The following is a 21822-nucleotide window of genomic DNA, read 5'->3' as shown; positions in this document are numbered from 1 at the left end:
CATAACAAGAGGGAATTGATTTCTTTGACACTTATTCCCCTGTGGCCAAGATGACAACCGTCAGAGTTTTCCTCACCATTGCTGCTGTCAACAATTGACATTTACACCAACTTGATGTAGACAATGCCTTCTTGCATGATGACTTACATGAGGAAGTGTATATGCAATTGCCCCCTAGTTACTCCACTTCCCATGATCCTCGCGTCTGCAAACTCAAGAAGAGCATATATGGCCTAAAACAAGCTTCTAGACAATGGTTCTCTAAGCTGTCTACCTCTCTATTACTTTTCGGCTTCCTACAAGCAAAATCAGATTCTAGCCTCTTCATCAGAAAAACTACTAGCAGCTTCATCGCAGTATTAATCTATGTTGACGATGTCATCATCACTTCTGACACCCTTACAGCAATCAACCAAGTAAAACAGTTCCTTCGCACGACTTTCCCTATAAAAGATTTGGGAAAGCTCAAGTATTTTCTAGGCATTGAGGTTGCTCGATCTGCCACAGGCATTGTTCTTTGTCAACGCAAATATGCATTAGATATCCTAGCCGATAGTGGATTCTCTGGAGCTAAACCAGTCAGCTTTCCTATAGAATCCACACTAAAACTCAGTGCCCATGATACTAGCCCTACTCTGTCCGACCCTGCCTCTTATCGTCGCTTAATTGGCAGACTTCTCTATCTCACAATCACACGCCCAGACTTATCCTATGCCATCCAAACTCTCAGCCAATTCATGTCCAATCCTCATACAATGCATCTACAAGCTGCAGAAAGAGTCTTTCGCTATCTTAAAGCCACACCAGGTCAAGGATTGTTTCTCAAAGCTGATTCTACATTCCATTTAAAAGCTTACTCTGACAGTGATTAGGGAGGTTGTGTTGATACTAGACGCAGTGTCACTGGATACTTGGTATTTCTTGGAGATTCACTCATCTCCTAGAAATCAAAGAAACAACCAACTGTCAGTCGATCCTCAGCAGAAGCTGAATATCGAGCCTTGGCAACTACATCATGTGAACTTCAATGGCTGGTTTATTTATTGGCTGATTTTCATATTCAACACTCCTAGCCTGCCCTGCTGTATACTGACAGCAAACCTGTTTCCGATATTGCCTCTAATCCGGTTCATCATGAACGCACTAAACATATACAACTTGACTGCCATCTTATACGTGAAAAATTGCAGGAGGGATTGCTTAACATCATTCATATCCCTTCCAGATATCAGCTTGCAGACGCACTGACAAAACCACTCGGTTGTCTCACCCTTACTCCTATCCTTAGCAAGATGGGAATGGTAAATATCCATTCTCATCTTGAGGGGGGATATTGGAATCTACAAAAATCTACAAATATTCACAGGAATGACAATACAAAATCAGAAGAATCCCAGCAGCCTGCAGAAGCACTACTGCCCACAGGACCCTAGAAGTCATTCTATTTCTATTCTGCAGTCTTCATATATATATATATACACACACACACACACACACACACACACACACACGGTTAACAGGTTATCAATTAGTTAGTTATAACCGTTAATGTTAGTTGAGAACTTTACGTTCGAATATGTGTATATATATTAACTCATTCAACCTGTAAAGATATAGAAAAAGCAGAGAAAATAAACTCTGCATGCAGATAATCTAGTGATAAAACAACTCTTGTTTTTCTTTCAAGAATTTATTCTTCTCTTTTGTTGAATCTTCATCTGCATATTTTACATTCCTCACGTAGGAATTTTTACAAGAGTACTGGCAACGCCATATATTTCTTCGAGAGATTTAGAAATCTTTCTATACATATAAATTTTTTTATTAAAAAAATTTATTGGTTGGGATTGAATTTTGCATGGTTTTATCTAGGATTACAAGTTAACTCGAGTTTTTAATTGGGACAAGCCATGCTAGTTTTTTAATCTATTTTTTTTTAAATATGTTTTTTTTTTATGTACATGACATCAAAGTTATAGCGGAAAAGATTGATCTTCCAATAAAAAAACTACTAGAAAATACTTCGCTTTACCAAATTATGGGTCAAACCAAAACCAATAAACTTCTGCTTACTAGATTAAAAATCAAATACAATGTCACCATACTATGATACTACGTTATAGATTTCTTCACCTGAAAGAAACGACAGTACAACATTCCTTTCAACTCTGCCAGTAAAGAAGTCCTTTTTATTTTTTTTGAACTTGTGATATGTTGGTAAGAACCGCTTATGGTAGTAAAAAAAAGACACTTTACTGTCGTTTGTTAGCATGAATGCCTTGTTATTTTTCATACAAGATGAACATACTAGTTTTCCATGCATGCTTCAACTACAAACCATTCCATAAGTTGAAAAATCATTGATAGTCCATATTAGAGTTGCATTCATTAGAAAATTTTGTTTCTTCGATACATTATAAGTCAAAGTCTCAAATGACCATAACTACTTCAACTTATCAATCAACATTCGAAGATAAATATCTATATTCTGACCTGGACTATTAGGAACAAGTATGACCGTAGATAAAAACATAAACTCCGGCCTCATACACATCCCCGGTGACAAGTTGTAAACCGTGAGTATTACTGGCCAATAAGAATAAGGAGCAGCAAATGACCTGAATGGATTGAATCCATCTGTATATAATCCAAGATACACGTTCCTTGTCTCCACTGAAAAAATAAGGATGCACACTATTAAAATATTTCAAGGCTTCACCATTAGAAGAGTGCACCATCACTCTATCCACTGCATCATGTGATTGGTGCCATATCATGTGTTCAATAGTCTTTGATGGCATGAATAACCTCTGTAGTCTAAGTGTGATTAAGAAATATCTAAGTTATCAATGTGTAACAATAGTCCTTCCCCTATTAGTCATGAGTTTATAACAAGAATGCCTACATATTCTATATTCGGTTAACTCTGTATTTTCAAGGTAGTACAACATGCTAAAGTTTGGAAACATGTCAATTTTTTAGTATCTTAGACCGCAGGGTTTCATCATGGACTTAGCAGCATAGAAGTTCTTTTTCAAGTTGTTCCCTTCAGGTAAAATGCTTCTTACCCATTCAACAATTTTATCATAACTAGCCTGACTAAACCCAGGATCTGACTTGATGTTGAACACCTGTGCAATGACTAATAATTTACTTTGATTTATGTAACCATCCCATGATGGTTCGTCAAAATCATTCAAAAGATTAAAAACCTGACCGCCTTTGCATTAGGTTCTTCATCTATAATTAGACATTGACTGACATGACCCTCATTCATTCTCATCGCATCTATAACCATATTTTTATAAGGATTACTATTATCATCTACAATTTTATGCTCGTTGCTAGAACTAAAGGTTGACTCAACCATCCTTTCTACCATGGTATCATAAGGAACATATGGTTCTCCGTGTTCATATTAACACTAGTATTTCTCCATGAACTCTTTTTGTAAAAGGTGCATCGTTACAAATTTGGATCAAGAAACTTTTTATTTTTACACCTCTTGCATGAACATCTAATACCCCTCCACTAATATTTCTTGGATTAGATAATGTGTAATTAATAAAACCTCGAACCCTATTACAATAATCCATCATCCACAACCTTTGAGGTGAATCTCTATACATCCATGAACAATCATTCATTACTTAAATCAAACCTATATAAACTAATGATGAAAACTTATATTAATTAACTACGTTAACTAACTAATTTTAAAAAATATTGATTTAGCTTAAATTTATTCAATATATTTTAATAGTACTCTTAATTCATTATCAATTATCTACATAAATTCAAATTTTTACACATTTATTGAAAATTTTAACTCGGCAATAAAATTGACAAAATATAAAATGGACTCGTTAAATAAGCTATTATTTATTTCATCATAAAACACTTAAGTAAAAAATTCAACATAAGTTTTATCAATTTACAAACAAACAAAAATTGACAAAATCTAAAACAAACCCTAACATATATAAATCATAAATCCATATAGCAAATTTGTATGAGAAAAAACTACAAAACAAGTACACATCTAAACACAATACATATACTACAAAAAGTATGCTAAAAAATCAACATTTTAAAATTGAGTTCAAATTAAAAAAAGAGCAAATAATTTGCTTACTTAAAATGAAGAATCCTCAATAAAATTTGAATCAAAATATGGATGCTGACAAACTGAGTGTTGTGGTGGCTATTTATTGCAGAAAAAATACATAAGAAAGAAGAAGAAAAGGGGGAGGGGGAGGGGAGGGTTGATCATCAGGTCATAAATTAAATATCACTGATGAAATTTTTTGTCAGTAACATATCATTGGGTTAATTTTGTCGGTAATGACATCTGTAAAAGTTATACGTCATCGTATTGTTTGACTTTTTTTTTTCATTCTATATTTTCCCACTGCAATTCCCTCAGTATATACCAAGAGAATTTTTCTGTAGGTGTTTACTAATTGATACAGGGATGAGAAATTCTATCGATAAAGATCATCACAATATACCAATGAAATGTTTTTATTTGTATTTGCTAATTTTCTGGTAATGGTATCTGTCAAAGACAATCTATATTTTATAACAAGTGATAAATCTCGGATTTGAATATTGGTAAGCCGTTCACTTAATAAAAAGGATACTTTTAGAGTCACATGAGAATAAATAGTAGTAATGAAATAGTTCGTAATTTAACGTTTCTTTTAGTGACATAGTTTTGATTCCTGACACTGAAGTTTATTGATTGTCACACCTTTTAGTGAAATAGTTTAAGATTCAATGAACCTTCAAATTAATAAAAAAATCATTTTCAAGATTAATAAAAAAAGAAGCCAATTTCACATTAAGAGATTCTACCCTTTTAGGTATGCTGGACAATGATGAATTGGACAAGATAATTTTTTGTGGAGTTGTTTGATGCATTTTTAGACAGTACAAAAATCAATTCTTGTCTTTTCCAAAGCTGTTCTAGTAGAAAATGTTTTGTCCACTGAAAGAGGTAGGACAATCTTGCATAATGGTTAATTTAGTTGATTTGGGTCAATGTAAAGATAAAAATAATTATTATCATAGTTTTAAAGTTCAACTCGAGGATCAATCTGAGGCCAGACCTGGATCACGAGTTGGGTTGACTATTGACTTAAGTCAATGTATGGATAAAAATGGTTGTTATCATAGTTTTAAAACCCGACTTGATGATCGACCAAGGGTTAGACCTGGGTCACGGACGGGTTGACCATTGACCCAGGTTAATGTAAGGATAAAACTGTTATTATTATAGTTTTAAAACCTGATTCAGGGATCAACCCTAGGCTAGACCTAGGTCACAAGTCAAGTTGACTATTGACTCAAGTCAATGTAAGGATAAAAATGATTATTATAATAGTTTTAAAACCCAACTCAGAGTTCAGCCTAAAGTTAGGCCTGGGTTATGGGTTGGGTTGACTAATGACCCGGGTCAACATAAGAATAAAAATGATTATTATCATAGTTTTGAAACCCGACTCAGAAATCAGTTAGGGGTCAGGCTCGGGCCACGAGTTGGGTTGACCATTGACATGGGTCAATGTAAAAATAAAAATAGATATTATCATAATTTTAAAAACCGACTCAGTTGTAGGCTTTAGGCCAGACATGGGTAATGATTTGAGTTAAACATTGACCTGGGTCAATGTAAAGATAAAAATGATTCTTATTATAGTTTTAAAACTCGATTTGGGGGTCGATCCAGAGCCAAGTCCGGGTCATGAATTAGGTTGACCATTGATTTAAGTTAAAGAAATGATAAAAATAGTTATTATCATAGTTTTCGTTTAAAAGAGGATTAATTGATGAAGATGATAGATTTTTTTGCACTTTCTGTAGTCCCTGCCAATTTAAAATAGTTTCTCATATCTTCCTTCACTGCCCTCATGTTTGGAAATCATGGAGTTGTGTGATGCGTTGGTGGGGACATGAATGAGTGTGGTTCCAATTTCAGTTGATGATCCTTTGCAAAATTGGTTTTTTTTTTTTGAAGAAAATAGAAGCCACGCAGAAATAAAGATGTGGTTTCTATTACTTGATGCTGTATTATGGTCTATTTGACTAGCCAGAAATGCTATACGATCTTTGATGAAGATGTGGCGGATTGGGAGGCAATCCATGCTTTAATCTTTCATTGATTAGCAGAATGGGCAAAGCAAATTGATGAGCACTTCATCTACACATGAAATGATCTTCTACAGACTGCACAAGGCATTCACCTATGAATTAATCCAGCTAGATGTCATTTTTTTATATTTTGTTTTCATTTTTTCTCTGTTTTAGAGAATGGTTTTACGTATCTAGGCCATTTTTTAACCATCTCCTTGATGGTATTACTTTTTTTAATATATCTTCTCGGTTTTCATTTGAAAAGAACATGTGTGCAAGGTTGTATAATAAATGATAATATGCACAAATAAATTGATCTGTGCCTGAAATATACAGGACAAGTTATGTGAGCTTGAACTTGAACGTAGAGATTTTCCACAAACAATATATATTCGACATCAAATTTGCTAACGTAAAACCACAGAAGATATATTATCAGTGATCAATGATTATTCAGTCATGAAGACCGATCGCACAGCCAGTTTCCAATAAATCGCAATAAGGATGACTACATTAAAGGAAAGCAGCAATTTCGTAGAAAACGTTCACGCACAAGCAAAAATCCCCTCGACTTGCGCTAAGTCAAATCTCTATTGGAGAATTTTCTCTTCTTTTAGTTCTCTTTTCTAGACAAATATACAGTATCATTACATGGAAATTTACTCGATATACTTGTTCACGAACCGCCCTTAAAATTTCAAAGTAAATGCACAAGAACAACATACTGAACGTGTTTTTTTGCTAATCTTCAGGGGGCCAAAACTGTTGATTTTCCAGCAATGGAAAACAAAAAAATAAGGATAGCAGGACAAGCAAGTGCCGGGTCGGCCTGTTTGACGAAGTCTAACTAGCTTGGCTTCTATGAAAGGAATTTACTTCGATAATTTAGTGGAATCAGGCCCCATGTACGTGTTCTCTTTGAACACTATAATTAGCCCACCTTGCCTTTCCATTTCATACCACAACTACACAAGCTTCTCTTACAGATCTCCTGCCTTCTCTCTACTTTCAAATTGCTTGTTTGTTGTAACATTAAAAAACTGTTCCTTTGTTTCTTGTCCTGAGAAACATGCAAAGTCCAGTGAGGTTTTCAAGCTGCCGAGGAGTGGCCTTTGAAATCAAACCTCATGAAAATCCATTTGCCATTACTGCACCATCCAATGATGAGCTAAAAGGCAGCAAACGAATTTGGTTTCCTTGGCCTCTAGGGAGCTCCTCCAAGGTGTTCCCTTCTTTCATCATCAGGTCAACTAGTAGAGCTAGTAGCCATTTCTGTGACCTAGATCTCGATGGTGAAGATGACATTTCTTTGGAAGCATTAGAAGAAGGAAAAGAGGAGCAAAAGGGGCAAAAACTAACTCCATTTCCATACGCAACTAAGAAAGAGCAGCCACCAAAACCTGCTCGAAAGCAAGAATCAAGATTGTCAGTTATATTGCTGGACCAAGGTTTGTTCACGGTATACAAACGACTTTTTGTCGTCTGCTTGACCCTGAACATCACTGGTTTGGTACTTGCAGAAACTGGGAAATTCCCATATGCAAGAAATAGAGCTACCCTTTTCTCCATAGCCAACATTCTTGCATTGACACTCTGCAGGAGTGAGGCCTTTTTGCGAGTTGTTTTCTGGCTTGCAGTCGAGGTCTTTGGAAGGTCTTGGATCCCTCTTCCAATAAAAACCGCCACCACATCTCTGCTTCAAAGTCTTGGTGGCATACACAGCAGTTGTGGAATTTCTTCAGTTGCTTGGCTCATATATGCCTTAGTCCTTACTCTTAAGAACAGAGAAAACACATCGTCAGAGATTATAGCAGTGGCCTCTATTATTCTTTCCCTCCTCTGCCTCTCTTGTCTGGCTGCTTTTCCTCTCGTCCGCCATCTCCATCACAATGTCTTTGAAAGGTTTCACAGGTTTACTGGATGGACAGCTCTAGCTCTCCTCTGGACCTTTATCATTCTCACTACCTCATATGACCCCAAAGCCAAATCCTATAGTAATGAACTAGGCTCCAGGCTTATAAAACAACAAGAGTTTTGGATGACAGCAGCAATCACAATTCTAATTATAATCCCATGGATAACAGTGAGAAGAGTTCCTGTCAAAGTATCCGCTCCTTCTGGCCACGCCTCCATTATAAAATTTGAGGGAGGAGTAAAAGCTGGTATATTGGGAAGGATTAGCCCATCCCCATTATCTGAATGGCACGCTTTCGGTATTATTTCTGATGGGAAGACGGAACATATGATGCTTGCTGGTGCTGTTGGTGACTTCACCAAGTCCTTGGTCTCAAACCCGCCAAGCCATTTGTGGGTTAGGCAAGTGCACTTTGCTGGTTTGCCATACCTAGTGAATATGTATGATAGGGTTCTTTTGGTGGCAACAGGTTCTGGCATTTGTGTTTTCTTATCATTCCTTTTGCAGCCATGTCGAGCCAACGTATGTGTACTTTGGGTAGCCAAAGGGATTGAACAAAACTTTGGCGAAGAAATTCAAGATATGATGAGCAGACATCCTAAAGATAAAGTGATTGTGCATGATACAGCAGTGCTCGGTCGGCCCAATGTATCTGAAATGAGTGTTGAAGCTGCTAAAAAATGGGGCGCTGAAGTTGTCGTTGTTACTAGCAATCCAGAAGGAAGCAGGGATGTCGTTAATTCCTGCAAAGCAGCAGGGATTGCAGCCTTCGGTCCTATTTGGGACTCCTAGTTCAATGATGATCGAACTTCTATTTCATTTTTTAATAGCCGTACTGTGTTTATGTACTGGAATGCAATGGTTACAAATTCTTCTACTTTTCGAAACGGGATAAAAGTACATTATTACTTAATGTGTATCGTGTTGATAATTTTTATGGTTTAAAAAACTATAAATTGTAGTTTTTTTTTTAAACTAAAGTTTCAAGAAAGAGTTTCTGTACTATATGTTAATTAACTAAATGTTTTTAAATTTATAATTAAAGTAAAATATAAACCACACCATAAAAATATACAGAATCTTAGTTAGCAACAAAACCCATGTTTTTCATAAATTAACAAAACAAAAAAAAAATTGAGTCAATAAAAAGAAACAATTCATTAATAGCTTTTGATTATTATCTCAAGATAGAAAAAACAGAAATAATAAAAACATATATATAAAACATATCTCTTTATACTTTCTGTTTTGAAAATATAAAAATTCACTCTAAAATTATTATAGGGATAAATTTATTTATTTTTTATTTATATCTCTTCAACCAAACACCTTTTTGTCCTTATTATTTATGTTTCTTATGTCTTAAGATAATTACTAAACACTAATTTTATGATATTTAAATTTATTCCATTAGTTGCTGACAAAAACAAGAGGAGTTAATCCCACTACTTGGTCAATTTTAGCAAGAATCATTTATTTTATAACATATTTTATATTAGCATCTCATTATTAAAATTCTTCTTCTGGATACACTTGAGAAACTAGAGGATCATAGGTGAACTTAAGCTCTATTGACCACCTAAACTTTTTGGAATTTTATACATATCCTGTTTTCAGCTATTTCAATTTTTTTAAAAAATTTCATATATGTTCTCTTACTTCTCTAACCTTTTTGTGCTGATGGTTTTTAGCCCCCCAACTATCATCATCATCATCATTATCATCTACCCACCACTCTCTCTCTCTCTCTCTCTCTATATATATATATATATATATATATATATATATATTCATTAAAATTTAGAAAGATATATATTTTGGTACCCTAATCTTAGAATATAACACAATGTGATGTGATTTTTCTAGCTATTGAATATGTCTATGGCACATGCTATTTTTGTTACCACATATTCATTTCTTGTAATGGTCCCTAGGTTTCATATTTATAAAGGAAACAATTAGTAAATAGTCTTTTATGATAAAGAAAATTGATTTGTCAGAAGAGGATTATATGGACATAAGCAAAATCAAAAGTGTATGATCCATCAATCGGGAGATGATACCACATCAATTATAGGTGGAAAGCAGTTAGGATTCACTAAGGAAGAAATGACAGTGCTTGGGATTGTTTTCAAGTTCAATAAAATGACAACATAGAGGGAATGGATTTGTTAGAATCAAATTGAAAATTGAAAATCCCTATCTTTTAGATTTTCTTTGGGTTATTTAAGTAAATTGTTTGTTAGGTATGCATAAATGTTATAAATGGATTTTAGTCCTTTGAGGATCAAGTCACCTCGAATGATTCACTAAAAATTGTTTCTTTTAATCCAGTTCTTATTTTCTTGTAATTACTTCCATTTTTATTCAATAAAATTATCTAGTTTTGTCCTTAATAATATAAGGTTGTTACAACTTGATATTAAAGCTTGACAAACTATGGCTGATGGAACAAGGATGTCACAATTATTGAAAACAATCTTTAGCATGAAACTATAATAGGAAGAACAATAACAAAACTGACATACACAACAAAAGGTTTTGAAAGTTCTTCAACAATTACAACATATAACCATAAGGTTGACCAAATAGAGAAGGTAAAAAAAAAGGATGGTAGACTTCTCTCCTCACACTCCAATAACTTCAGTTAATAGGCATCACCACGCTAGAGTAGATCATGCAGGAGACCAACAAATTCATTTGTGAGCAATGAAGTTAGATTTTCCGTAGTCAATAGGGATGACCTAGTTAATAGGTGTACTAAGCAAATCAATTCTTTATCTATCACAGTACTCCTTGTCAAAATAGGTTATTTATGACAAGTTTTCACATGGAATGAAGGGTCGTCATATGGTTTTAAGAGATGGAAGAAGATGGAGAAATCGCCACTTAAGAATATTTTGTATAAGCTTCACATAATCAGTTCGGGAAATCCATATATAATGGTCCTATAAAAGCTTTAATAAATCTATAATATGTTTCTATAATAGAGAGTTATAAGACTCAATTTAAGTAAATCTCAAATATAGTTAGAGACTTTTTAGATGCATATTGTTTAAGCTGTTTCTTAAGGGGGCTAAATGAGTAAATCAAGATCGAGGTTAAAATGTTAAACCTTTAGAATTTGGTTATAGTTTAGAGGTTATCAAGGATGTAGGAAGAAAATATCACAATAACTCACTAAAATTAGAAGTTCGATACTAGTGAAATCCTAATGAAGGGTTTTTCATCCACCCAACACAAGGTTGATTCAAAATCTAATCTACCAATTCAGAAGTTGACACTGATCAAGATAAAGGAGAAAAAGAAAAAAGTTTGTATTTCAAGTGTAATGAAAATTGGATTGAGCCACAAGTGTGCAAGCTCATAATTATTTCTATTTGAAGAAGAGAAAGGGGAAGCTCAACTGATATTGAAGACCTTATTTTTTTTTTTAAAACCCTTATATTGTTATTGAAGAGGTTAAGATACCCCTAAATGTTATAGTTAGAATTCCTAATCCTAGGACCATAAGGGTTAAGACATTATTAATAATCATTCCATTATAACATTAGTATACGTTAGCAACACTTATAATTTTATCTATTTGATGGTTGTTAAGAAAATAGGAATTGATGTTAAAGAGCACAAGCCTATTGAGGTGATGATAACATATGAGACTATAAACCAAAATGAAGGTAGTTGCTTAAGGTTCATATTTGGAATACAAGGGATCCATAGATATGCCTTGATGATCCAACTAAGAGGATGTGATATGGTTTTTGATATATAGTGGTTAAAAGGCTTAAGACCCATCCTTTGGGATTTATCTAATTTAACTATGAAACTCTAATTGAATTGACAAAAAAATTAAACTTAAAGACATAGGAGAGTTCACAAATTAGATATTGATTATGGGTTAGGATTTATGCATAAGAAAAAAAAAAGGCCAAAGAATTACTATTGTTATAAGGGACATCTTAACAAGCTTGATTTAAAATTGATAAGGAAAATAGAAAACATGAGTCACCACTTAGTTTTATGGTAACAAAAAATATTAACTAGTCTTTCTAGATTCTCGGTTAGGGGTTGGTTATGTTAAAGTGTGGACAAAGATCATCAGAAAACATCACATCTAAGGTAAGATGCACTAATGCTTGTTTTTAATGATAAGAGTATCTATTGTACTATTGCTAAAGTTTTCTTATATGCATTTTTGTTATTAAAAAGAAAAAAACTACCAAAACCTAAGACACTGATTTGAAATCTGAGCTTAACAATAAAGCCTAATCCTCATTTTTAAATTATGTATGTTGGATCTAAGAGGATGGTGAATAACAAATTTGGGCTTTGACCCATTTTCCTTGAATATGTTCAAAATGAGCTCGAATGCCAACAATCATACTCAATGTGATTTTATAGGGTTATATAGACCTAGTCTAGGTTTACTTGCAATGATAAGGTAATAGATTTTTCAAGGATTAAGACAACTATAACACTTAAGAGGGGGCTGAATTGAGTATATCACTAATATTGACAAATAATACAAATAACTTCAAATAAATTTAATGTTATAAAGTAAAGAGATAAAAGAAAAGAATTTGCAAACTCGTTTTTAACGTGGTTTGACAAGCTTACACCCACACTTTATGTGCCGATATATACTTGAGTATTGTATTCATTCACTAGTCCAAGTTCAAACGTACAACAGTCACTTGATGAAATGACCTCACCAATACCAAGATTTTTACACCACTTGAAGATATTTCATTTTCAAGATTTTTTCTTGATGAAATTACTTCACAAATACCTAGAGTTTTTACCTAATTCTCAAAGATTTACAAGACTAATTTTGTTATCATAATTAACTCTCTCAATAGAGTGGATAATAAAATTGCAAGTTCTAATATCTCTATATCTCACAAGATAGCACTTATAGGATTTGAAGGTATTTATGTGTAGTGAAAATGATATGAAATACTATTGTGCTAGATTATAAAGGTTTAATAGTATAAATTAGTTTATAATCAAGGATTAATGATTTTGTGGTGTTTTTACTTTTATAATAGCTTGTATATCATATATGTCTGAAATCCCTTTTTAGTTATATATTTATATATAAAGCTAGACATTTATAGCCATTAAAATCCCACTAATGACTCAAATGGTCGATCGATTTAGATTGGTTAAGCCAATCGATTGACTGGTTCCTATAGAATTTTCATGTGTTTATCACTAATGAATAAATAGTTGATTGATTCATTTGGTTATACCAAACGGTCAACCAGTTAATGTAAAATTCTAGTTTTGACATATTAATCTATGTGAATTCTTAGAACCATTTGTCTTAGATTCTATCATATGATTTATCAATCCTTTAAATGTATGAATAATGTAATGTGTGATTTTATTTTAATTGTGCTATTAAGTAAGATATAAAAATTTAAATTGAGCACTTAAAATCAATACTTAATCTAAGTCTTCACTTTGCTTCTTTCTTAGATTGCTTGATTGATTTTTTTTATGAAATCTGTCATGCTTGTTGATGTGTTCTTTGAATAAACTTGTGTAAAATTCATTCTTAACAAGACATATTATTAGTCAATTTTTCATTTTATTATTATCATAAAAATATATAAAAACATGAATATTTGACCTAAAGGTCAACAATCTCCCTCTAGAATGAATATATAACTTAGATATGAAAAAAACATCTTCGTTTATTTTTTGTAATGCAATATATAAGAGATTTTAACAATCTAAGTAATGTCAAAATAATTGCATGTTCAATAATAACTTATGCATTTAGAAAAACATATCTCTCCCCCTAAATATAATAATTTATGCATTTAGAAAAATATATCCCCCCTAATTGTATGTAGATGTTGTTGATCGCATTTCTTCCCTTTTTGCAATGGAATTCATATCATATCTTTTCATTTGTTCTCTCCCTCTTTTTCATCAACAAAAACATATATAATAGAGAGGAATTTAGCAAATATATTATGAAAATCATAAATAATAAATTCATTGCATAATCTCTAAAATACATTATCCATTATAATTAAAACATAAATAACATGAAAACATGAAACACAATTTATATGCTAGTACTAGATCTAAGGTAGTGGATAACGAGTGAGAAGATTATCCATCATACTCTTTATCTCTGTCAAATTGTCGACCATATCATCTTGCTCACAAATACGACTATGTCTCTTTAATATAACATAAATTCATCTCAAGCCGTGTTATGTGACTCTCAATCCTAAAAGTCCATGTACTAGTTGAATACTCTTTAGGCTAGAATGAAAGCGGTGTTGTTTCAAACATTGCTTTAATTTCCTCAATCCTCCCAACATTATGCTTTTTTTCCTCATCATACTCTTCTTTAGCATATACTCTTATATGGTCCTTAGAAACCCAAGCACCATCTTCATTCAACACATACTTCATCTTGGTGAGGATCCTATTATCTATTTTCATGAGCTTAGGATACGAGTTCCTATTTATACCCGTTAAAAGAATCCCAAAATACTCAAATATAGATGTCAAAACTTGACCGTAAGAAAGAGATTTCTGCTTTTGATCATGTGTCATGATTATATTTCTAATCATTATATATGAAAGGTTAATAGGATAACCTCTAATCATACATTCAATCAAGCACATATCAATAAAAGTGACCTCATCATAATGTTATTTTTTTGGCAATATGTTATCTGCTATGATTCTGTAAAGTACCTTAGATCGTAAAAACAAGTCTTGGATTTTAATTTGAGCTCTTAGTGCAAAATCACGCCTATTAGTATGCAAGACTATAACTTCATCATATATAAATCCTTTATTGATGAGTATTACTTTCATATAAAAAACTCCAAGTCATTCATTTCTAATACCTAAAATGTCTATAAGTATTTGACAATCAAATTCAATGTGTTGACCTTGTAAGTTACTGACATTCCTAAGTTCAACATTAATCCTATATTGGTAATAATCAATTTAGGATAAGTAACTTTCTTTAAATAGAATAATATGGTCCAACCTATATCCTCAAATATAGTATTTATCTCAAAGACACATAAATCAACTCTTAAACCTCTTTCTATTGCAATAAACCTATTAGAAAAAGAGTTTAAAAACCTTTTAATATTGTCACATTGGTAGGAGGTTGGATTATTAGCCCCTTTTCTCTTTGATTTGACCTTTCTTGATGTTTTCTAGGTGCCATGTCTCTTTAATCTTTAAACATCACCTAGAAAATATGATTGATTTGGTGAGATTGAGTGAATTTTTGAGAGATTGTTTGGGTTAAGGTTTTAAATAAAGGGTTTTTTTTTTCTTTTGCTATGAAAAATGACATATATATATAAACACACACACACACACACACACTATTAAACAACCGATTGATCGATTGCTATGAATTAAGTTCAATCGGTTGACCAATTAAAACCCAAGCTGATAATTTTTCAAAATTCTTTTTTGATCCTTTATTTGCACTTAAAATAAATAAAGCCTTTTCATGTAAAAATTAAGTTCAAAACACAAAAAAATCAAGGGCCAAAATCTCAATATTTAGGTAATAGCCTTATTACCAGTCTTCTAGCTCAATCAGCCAACTGGTTCATACAAAAACCATAATTTTTTAAACTTTTCTTCCAAATATATTTTATGGTCAAAATATATGTCTTTGTATAACTTGTAGACTTAAAAACCTGATTCCAAATAAATTCTGAAAAAGTTACTTTTCATCTAGTAATTGTCCTTCTATTTTTTTGGCTTAACCAGTTGGCTGTTTGAACTAACCATAACAAACTGTCAATTGGTTTGTCTTAGACCTAGACATGCAATAAAAATTGTAGAACAAATATGGTTTTCATGCTTAGAGGGTATTCATTTGATCACCAAAATATGTTTGACTAATATCCATTAATGTATACATAAAATGATAACCTCAAACATCTTTAGCTTGAATAAAGCCTAAATTCTTTCTTATTTTGCAAAAGCAATCCTTACTTAAAGGCTTATTATACTCAACTTGTTTATCAAGGTCTACATCCAAATAGCTAATCAAACTCATCCAGCTTCCTTTCGGATACCATAATCCTAAATGTATAGTACCATACAAATATTAAAAAAAAAGTTTTATGGCACCAATATGCGATTTTATAGGTAAGCTTGAAAATATACACATAGACATATACAAAGCATGATATCATATCTATTAGTAATTTAATTATATAAGTGAACCGATCATACCTTGATATTTATATTCTTACCATTTTCATTCATATCAAGTTTCGTTGATATTCCTCTATGTTTCATCCAAGTCTTTAGAAGATTTTTGATGTACTTGCTTTAGTTGATGAAGATAGTATCACGGGGTTAAATTTTTCACAACGAAATTCAACCCAATGCGGCAGTCTAGTCCCGACTAGACTCAGCCTTGCCTCACCCTTTTCGCTCGTGTTTCCTACGACTATGTGTTTCGCTCACCCAAAGAGGTTCTCACAGTAGCTTCATCGTAAATAAGGAAACCAACACAAGCAAGCACAACAAGATTACAAGAATCCCTCTCAACCTTTATTTATCTCATTAACAAAGGAATACACAACAAGAGTGTGTGTGCTATGCACAAAATCGCATGCTACACAGCAAAGGCTTGACAGCCTATTTATAGACAGATATGAGCTGCAGGCTCCCCTCCATTATCCCTTATTTTCGGGACCTAGTGGAGCACTTCCTCTAACCCATGATCCCATGTTTTTAGGACATAGTGGAGCACTACCTCTTACCCATGATCCCATGTTTCCAGGACTTAGTGGCATGGAGAACACCCTAGTTATGCTCCCACGTTTTGCCTCCCATGAAGCTGCCACTTCCCCCATTTCCTGGTTGTCTACTTGGCAGCCCCAACTGCCAGTTTCTGCTGCGTCAATTGCTGACTTAGAAGGTCCGTTATCTAAGTTCCCTCGTCCATGCTAAGTCGCAAGCTCGCATAGACCATCGCACGCTGCCTGCCGAATTCGTTTCTGCCTATGCAAGGCTACCGCTGTCCATCGCTGCCGAATTCTAGGCAGTGTGCTTTCGTTGGCGCGTCCCTGCGCCTAGAGCCCTAACAGATACCATCTATCATTTGTTGAGAAAACACTATCTAAAAACTACTCTTCATACTTTCTTGGTTTCTACACACAAAGATCAAGATAAAGTTTTTGGTATCCATACCTTCTTGGGTTTTTTTTATTATTAAGGGTGGTTTATTTTGGAACCCATGCTATATTATAAACTTTTTTCTTTTTAACAGGACAAACATAAATTAAATGACCTATAGTTCCATAATAATTTCATTTATGGTTAGGGTCATAGGATTGTTTATCTTTAACAAAATAATTTTTTCAAATATTTTTAGTTCTTCTTAGGTTGATAACCTAAATCTCTTTTGTTAAAAGCACATTTTTGGCTTAAAAGCATAGTTTCTAGAATTTTAGAACCTTATGTGAGTTTAGCTAAGGTTGTGTTCAACTTATCTACTTTTCTTTAAAGGATTTGTTTTTATTCTTATGTTGATTCACATTATCATTTTCATTAATAACAATGCAAGCTTTCTTTTCTAAAGTTTTTTTTAATAAGTAAGCATGTATAATTCTTTTTCAATGTACTATATTTTGAACATAACTTCTTAAATTCATCATATAAGGATTTAAATGCATCATGCAATTCATCATAAGTAGGGTCATTCATCATCCAAAGATTGCAACTCATTCTCGTTTTTTATTGCCATGAAGCACATGTACGCCATGAACTCTTTTTCATCACTTGAACTTGGGTTCGAATCATCACTCCATGTAGCTTTCATTGCTTTCTTATGATGACGATTTTTATTTTTATTTTGAAAAAATGGACAATCTACTTTTGTGTGACCTATTTTATTATATTGTAGAACCTTAAAAGTTCCTTACTTGATTCTTTTTTTTTTCCATCATTCTTGAAGTTTAAGAATTTTTTATTCCCTTACTTATTCTTTAAGAAATTTCAGAATTGCACAATGTACTCTTCAATGTCTTCATGATGATCTTCACATCTTTATCATCATCATTATCATTGTAGTGGATGATTTTGAATGCCAAATTCTTCTTTGGATTTTCTTCTCGTTCTTGATTCTCTATGGCAATCTTATGAGTCATTAGGGAACTAATGAGCTCCTCCAATGAAATTTTTGTGAGATCTTTGGCTTCTCAAATTGCCATCACCTTTTCTTCCCAAGTATTTAATAGAGACCTAAAAATTTTGCTCATAATTTTTGCATTAGTATAATATATGTCTTACCAAGTGCATCCAAACTATTAATAATGACAGTTATTCTTATAAACATGCTAGTTATGGATTCACTAGGGAGCATTTTAAACAATTCATATTGAAGAACTAACATGTCATTTTTATATTCTTTGACTTGGTTAGTTCCTTTATGAGTTACTCTAATGCATACCAAATGTCTCTAACGTTTTTACATGATGTGATTTCATTAAATTCACTTCTAATTAATGCATAATAGAGAGTGTTCATAGCTTTAGCATCCACAAAACTTTTTTTTTATCATTAACTGTATATTCACTTTTAGCTTCAGAAATCTCAATATTATTTTCAACTTTAATATGCATATGAGATCCATTCTATATAGATAACTATAAATCATAATAAATAGATTGAAGATAGATAATCATTCTAGCTTTGTAGCATATGATATAGAAGTTTGATGCCATAAATCACCACATCTGATGCACTAAAACTTATAACAAGATCTAGATCTAGAACCCTCACTAATGGTTTGTTTAGCTACTGACTCAAAATAAATATATGACTTCTACTTGTTGGTGCACCTTTATTATTTTGGTTAAATCGAAAGCCACCTTTGTTAATTATCCTAGTAACTTATTGTTTCTCCACAATCAAAGCTCTCTAATATGCTTCTAAAATTGTTCTTTAAAAACTACAAAACATCACGTCCTAGATTGACAAATATTTAGATACTTGGCGAATAACTACTTTTATATTTATGATAGATCATTTTTAGTTATTAGTTGATAGAAATTATTAGTCTATTCATCAACATTTTCCCACCCTATCTTAACGTACAAAGTCATTGGTACAAAGTCTAAGTGCACTCAAATAGAATAAAACATTCTTTCATCTTCTCCTAATCACTGATCTTTTATTTGTCTTATTTTTCCCAAGACATCTCAATTGCTCTCATTATGCAAAAGCTCACCCATTTAATTTGATGGTGATTAAATTCACCCTCATCTATTCTAAGACTTTCTTGAAAATACTCTCTAGTTTATTCAACTAGTCAATAAACTCATATGTGACAAAGTTTTGAAAAACTTAAAGAGTTTTTATCTGAAACCTTAAATATCCACAATACTCATCCTAACAAGAGGTTATCGTTTTTGCTCGTCTTTGAAATGAATTTTCAAAGTTGGTCATTGGTTTGTGATCAGTCTCTTCATGATCTCTCAAGTTCCTCACTTTTATCAATTGACGGGCCAGCTCTTTAATTTGTCACTGTATTTCTTATATCATCTGTTCCTTAATGTCTCTTTTTCGAAGGGGAACCTCATCACCCGTTTTTACACGAGCACATTCTGTTTTATGATTTCTTGAAAAAAAACACTAAAAGAACTCGAAAAATAAGCTGGAAAAAATATAAAAAAACTTTTAAAAAATAAATAAAAAACTTTAAATTCCTAGATAATAAATAAAAAACTTTAAAACCAAAGAGAAGAAAAGAAAAAAAAATCTTTTTTATCCTAGAAAACATAGGAAATAATATACTGTGAAAATTCAAGATTTCAAAAATCCTAAAATAATTAAGATGAAAAAAAATTGAAAAACTTAAAAAACAATTGGTTTTGCTTAAAAACAACTGTTGGCGGTTGTAATTTATCTTTATATCTAGCATTATGCTTTATCTTTCATATATTTTATTTTTATAAATTTAGTTCTTTCTTTACCACTTTTCTTACCTATTAGTATTTTTTTAAAAGTTTTGCTCTATTAAAAAACCTTTATAGTTTATTAGTTTTTTTTTTTTTAAATCTAGAAACCTTAACTAATCTCTAAGTAATCTATTTTGATCTAATGTTTTTTTTAAAAGAATAAGTGATCTATTTGATTTTGGAAGCATAACCTTTTAAGTGATAATTTTATATTCACTTTTTTTTTTATTTCTTTTCTTGATTATATATTTATGAAATTTGTATTTATTTAATTGTAAAATTATTGACCTCTTCTCATATTGATTAAGTCCTTAAAAAAAAGACAATTTGATTGATAACATATACATGTTTTTATTTATGGAAAGGGTTGTGCATGGGAATCATTCATGCATTGTATGGTTAACTTAAACATTTAGTTGGTTTATTCATAGATAGTATTTCGGGTTCTTTTGTGTTTTTGTTAACGATAAGAACTTTGAATTTTAAAGTTAGATATTAAATTTGATATTAATAATCTTAACTTCATATATTGTTCCTATAATCCTAAATTTATAGTTACATACTTGTAACGATGTTTTGAAATTTTATGGTATTTTAATATACAAAAATAAAATTTAAACTTATAAAATTATCAAATAACTTGCATGTTTTGCATGTGAAATATAACTTAACAACCCATTATCAAAGAACTTACATTCCTCGAATGATTCTTTTATTGTTTAAAAAACACACGGAAATTCATTATTTGCCTAAAATCATACAAGCCTATTCTTTTAGTTTGTTATTTTTTGTTTGAGGTGACATTTCATTCATGTAAAATCTGAATTTTATCATGTTTTGCCTTGTTTTTCTAATCTAGATTTTGTATTTTGTATTTTTTTGTGAATTTTAATGTGTAATGGATAGCTAGAGGTGTAGCCTTGCATTGTCGTGTGCAGAAGAATGAAGATGGTCTGCAAGTTAACAGGAGAAGACTTTGAACAGCAAGTCAACACAACAAACTAAAATTGTCATTGAGCGGAAATTGGGATTTGACGGACTTGTGATCCCCCCCAAGAAAAGTCAACCTCAATTTCTTAAATATCTCATGTTTACATTGATACTACCTACCATTGAGTTTTGTCCTTAAATGATGATTGATAGAGAGTTAGGATGCGTTTTACATTGATATTACGGTTCAATTCAATGAATTTTCAATACCGAAATGGAATATATAAAATAAAACTAGAATATTCTAGTTGGAATTTAATCAAAAAAAATCTAGAATAAATCAAAATTTAAAATGAAATATTTTTTTTTAATTATTATAAAATGTTTCAGTTATTTTAAATGAAACAAAACAAAATTAATAACTTTAATATTATTTCCCGTTAAATTTTATCCTTGAATAATAATTGATCGAGAATTAAAATTATATTACTTCGTTCAATGACAGTTTTTTTAATATCATGTAAAATTAATATAGTTAAAAGGGTTTTTTTTATTATTATTAAAAGAGTTGAAAATAAATTAATGCCAACTAAATTCAATTATTAATTGGCAAATTGAGAATTATCTAATCTGCAGGTCAGGTCATGGGTTACATTAGTGTTAGATAATTGCAAATTTTCATTATGCTTTTTCTCAGAACATTCACCGTTTGTCTTATTTTGCAAAGAGAGTCTGACTCCATCAACCAATGACTAAATGCTTCGTTGCAGATTTTTTCTTTGCCAAGCCGCCTCTTGTCCATATTATACTTTATTATTATTATTATTATTATACTAAATATTAAAAGGCGTGGAAGTTCATGTT

General features: G+C 31.9%; 1 protein-coding gene across 1 annotated transcript; it reads left to right on the top strand.

Moving 5' to 3' along the window:
* The first annotated feature begins 7109 nt into the window (after positions 1–7109).
* On the top strand, positions 7110–8963 carry LOC133703933 (adenylate-forming reductase 03009). Its single transcript, XM_062128682.1, has one exon. The coding sequence runs from the start codon at positions 7205–7207 to the stop codon at positions 8840–8842; it is 1638 nt and encodes a 545-aa protein (XP_061984666.1). The 5' UTR covers positions 7110–7204; the 3' UTR covers positions 8843–8963.
* Positions 8964–21822: the final 12859 nt, after the last annotated feature.

This window comes from Populus nigra, chromosome 9 (assembly GCF_951802175.1).
Source record: "Populus nigra chromosome 9, ddPopNigr1.1, whole genome shotgun sequence".
NCBI lineage: Eukaryota > Viridiplantae > Streptophyta > Magnoliopsida > Malpighiales > Salicaceae > Populus > Populus nigra.
This window is presented reverse-complemented; position numbering and strand designations above follow the sequence as displayed.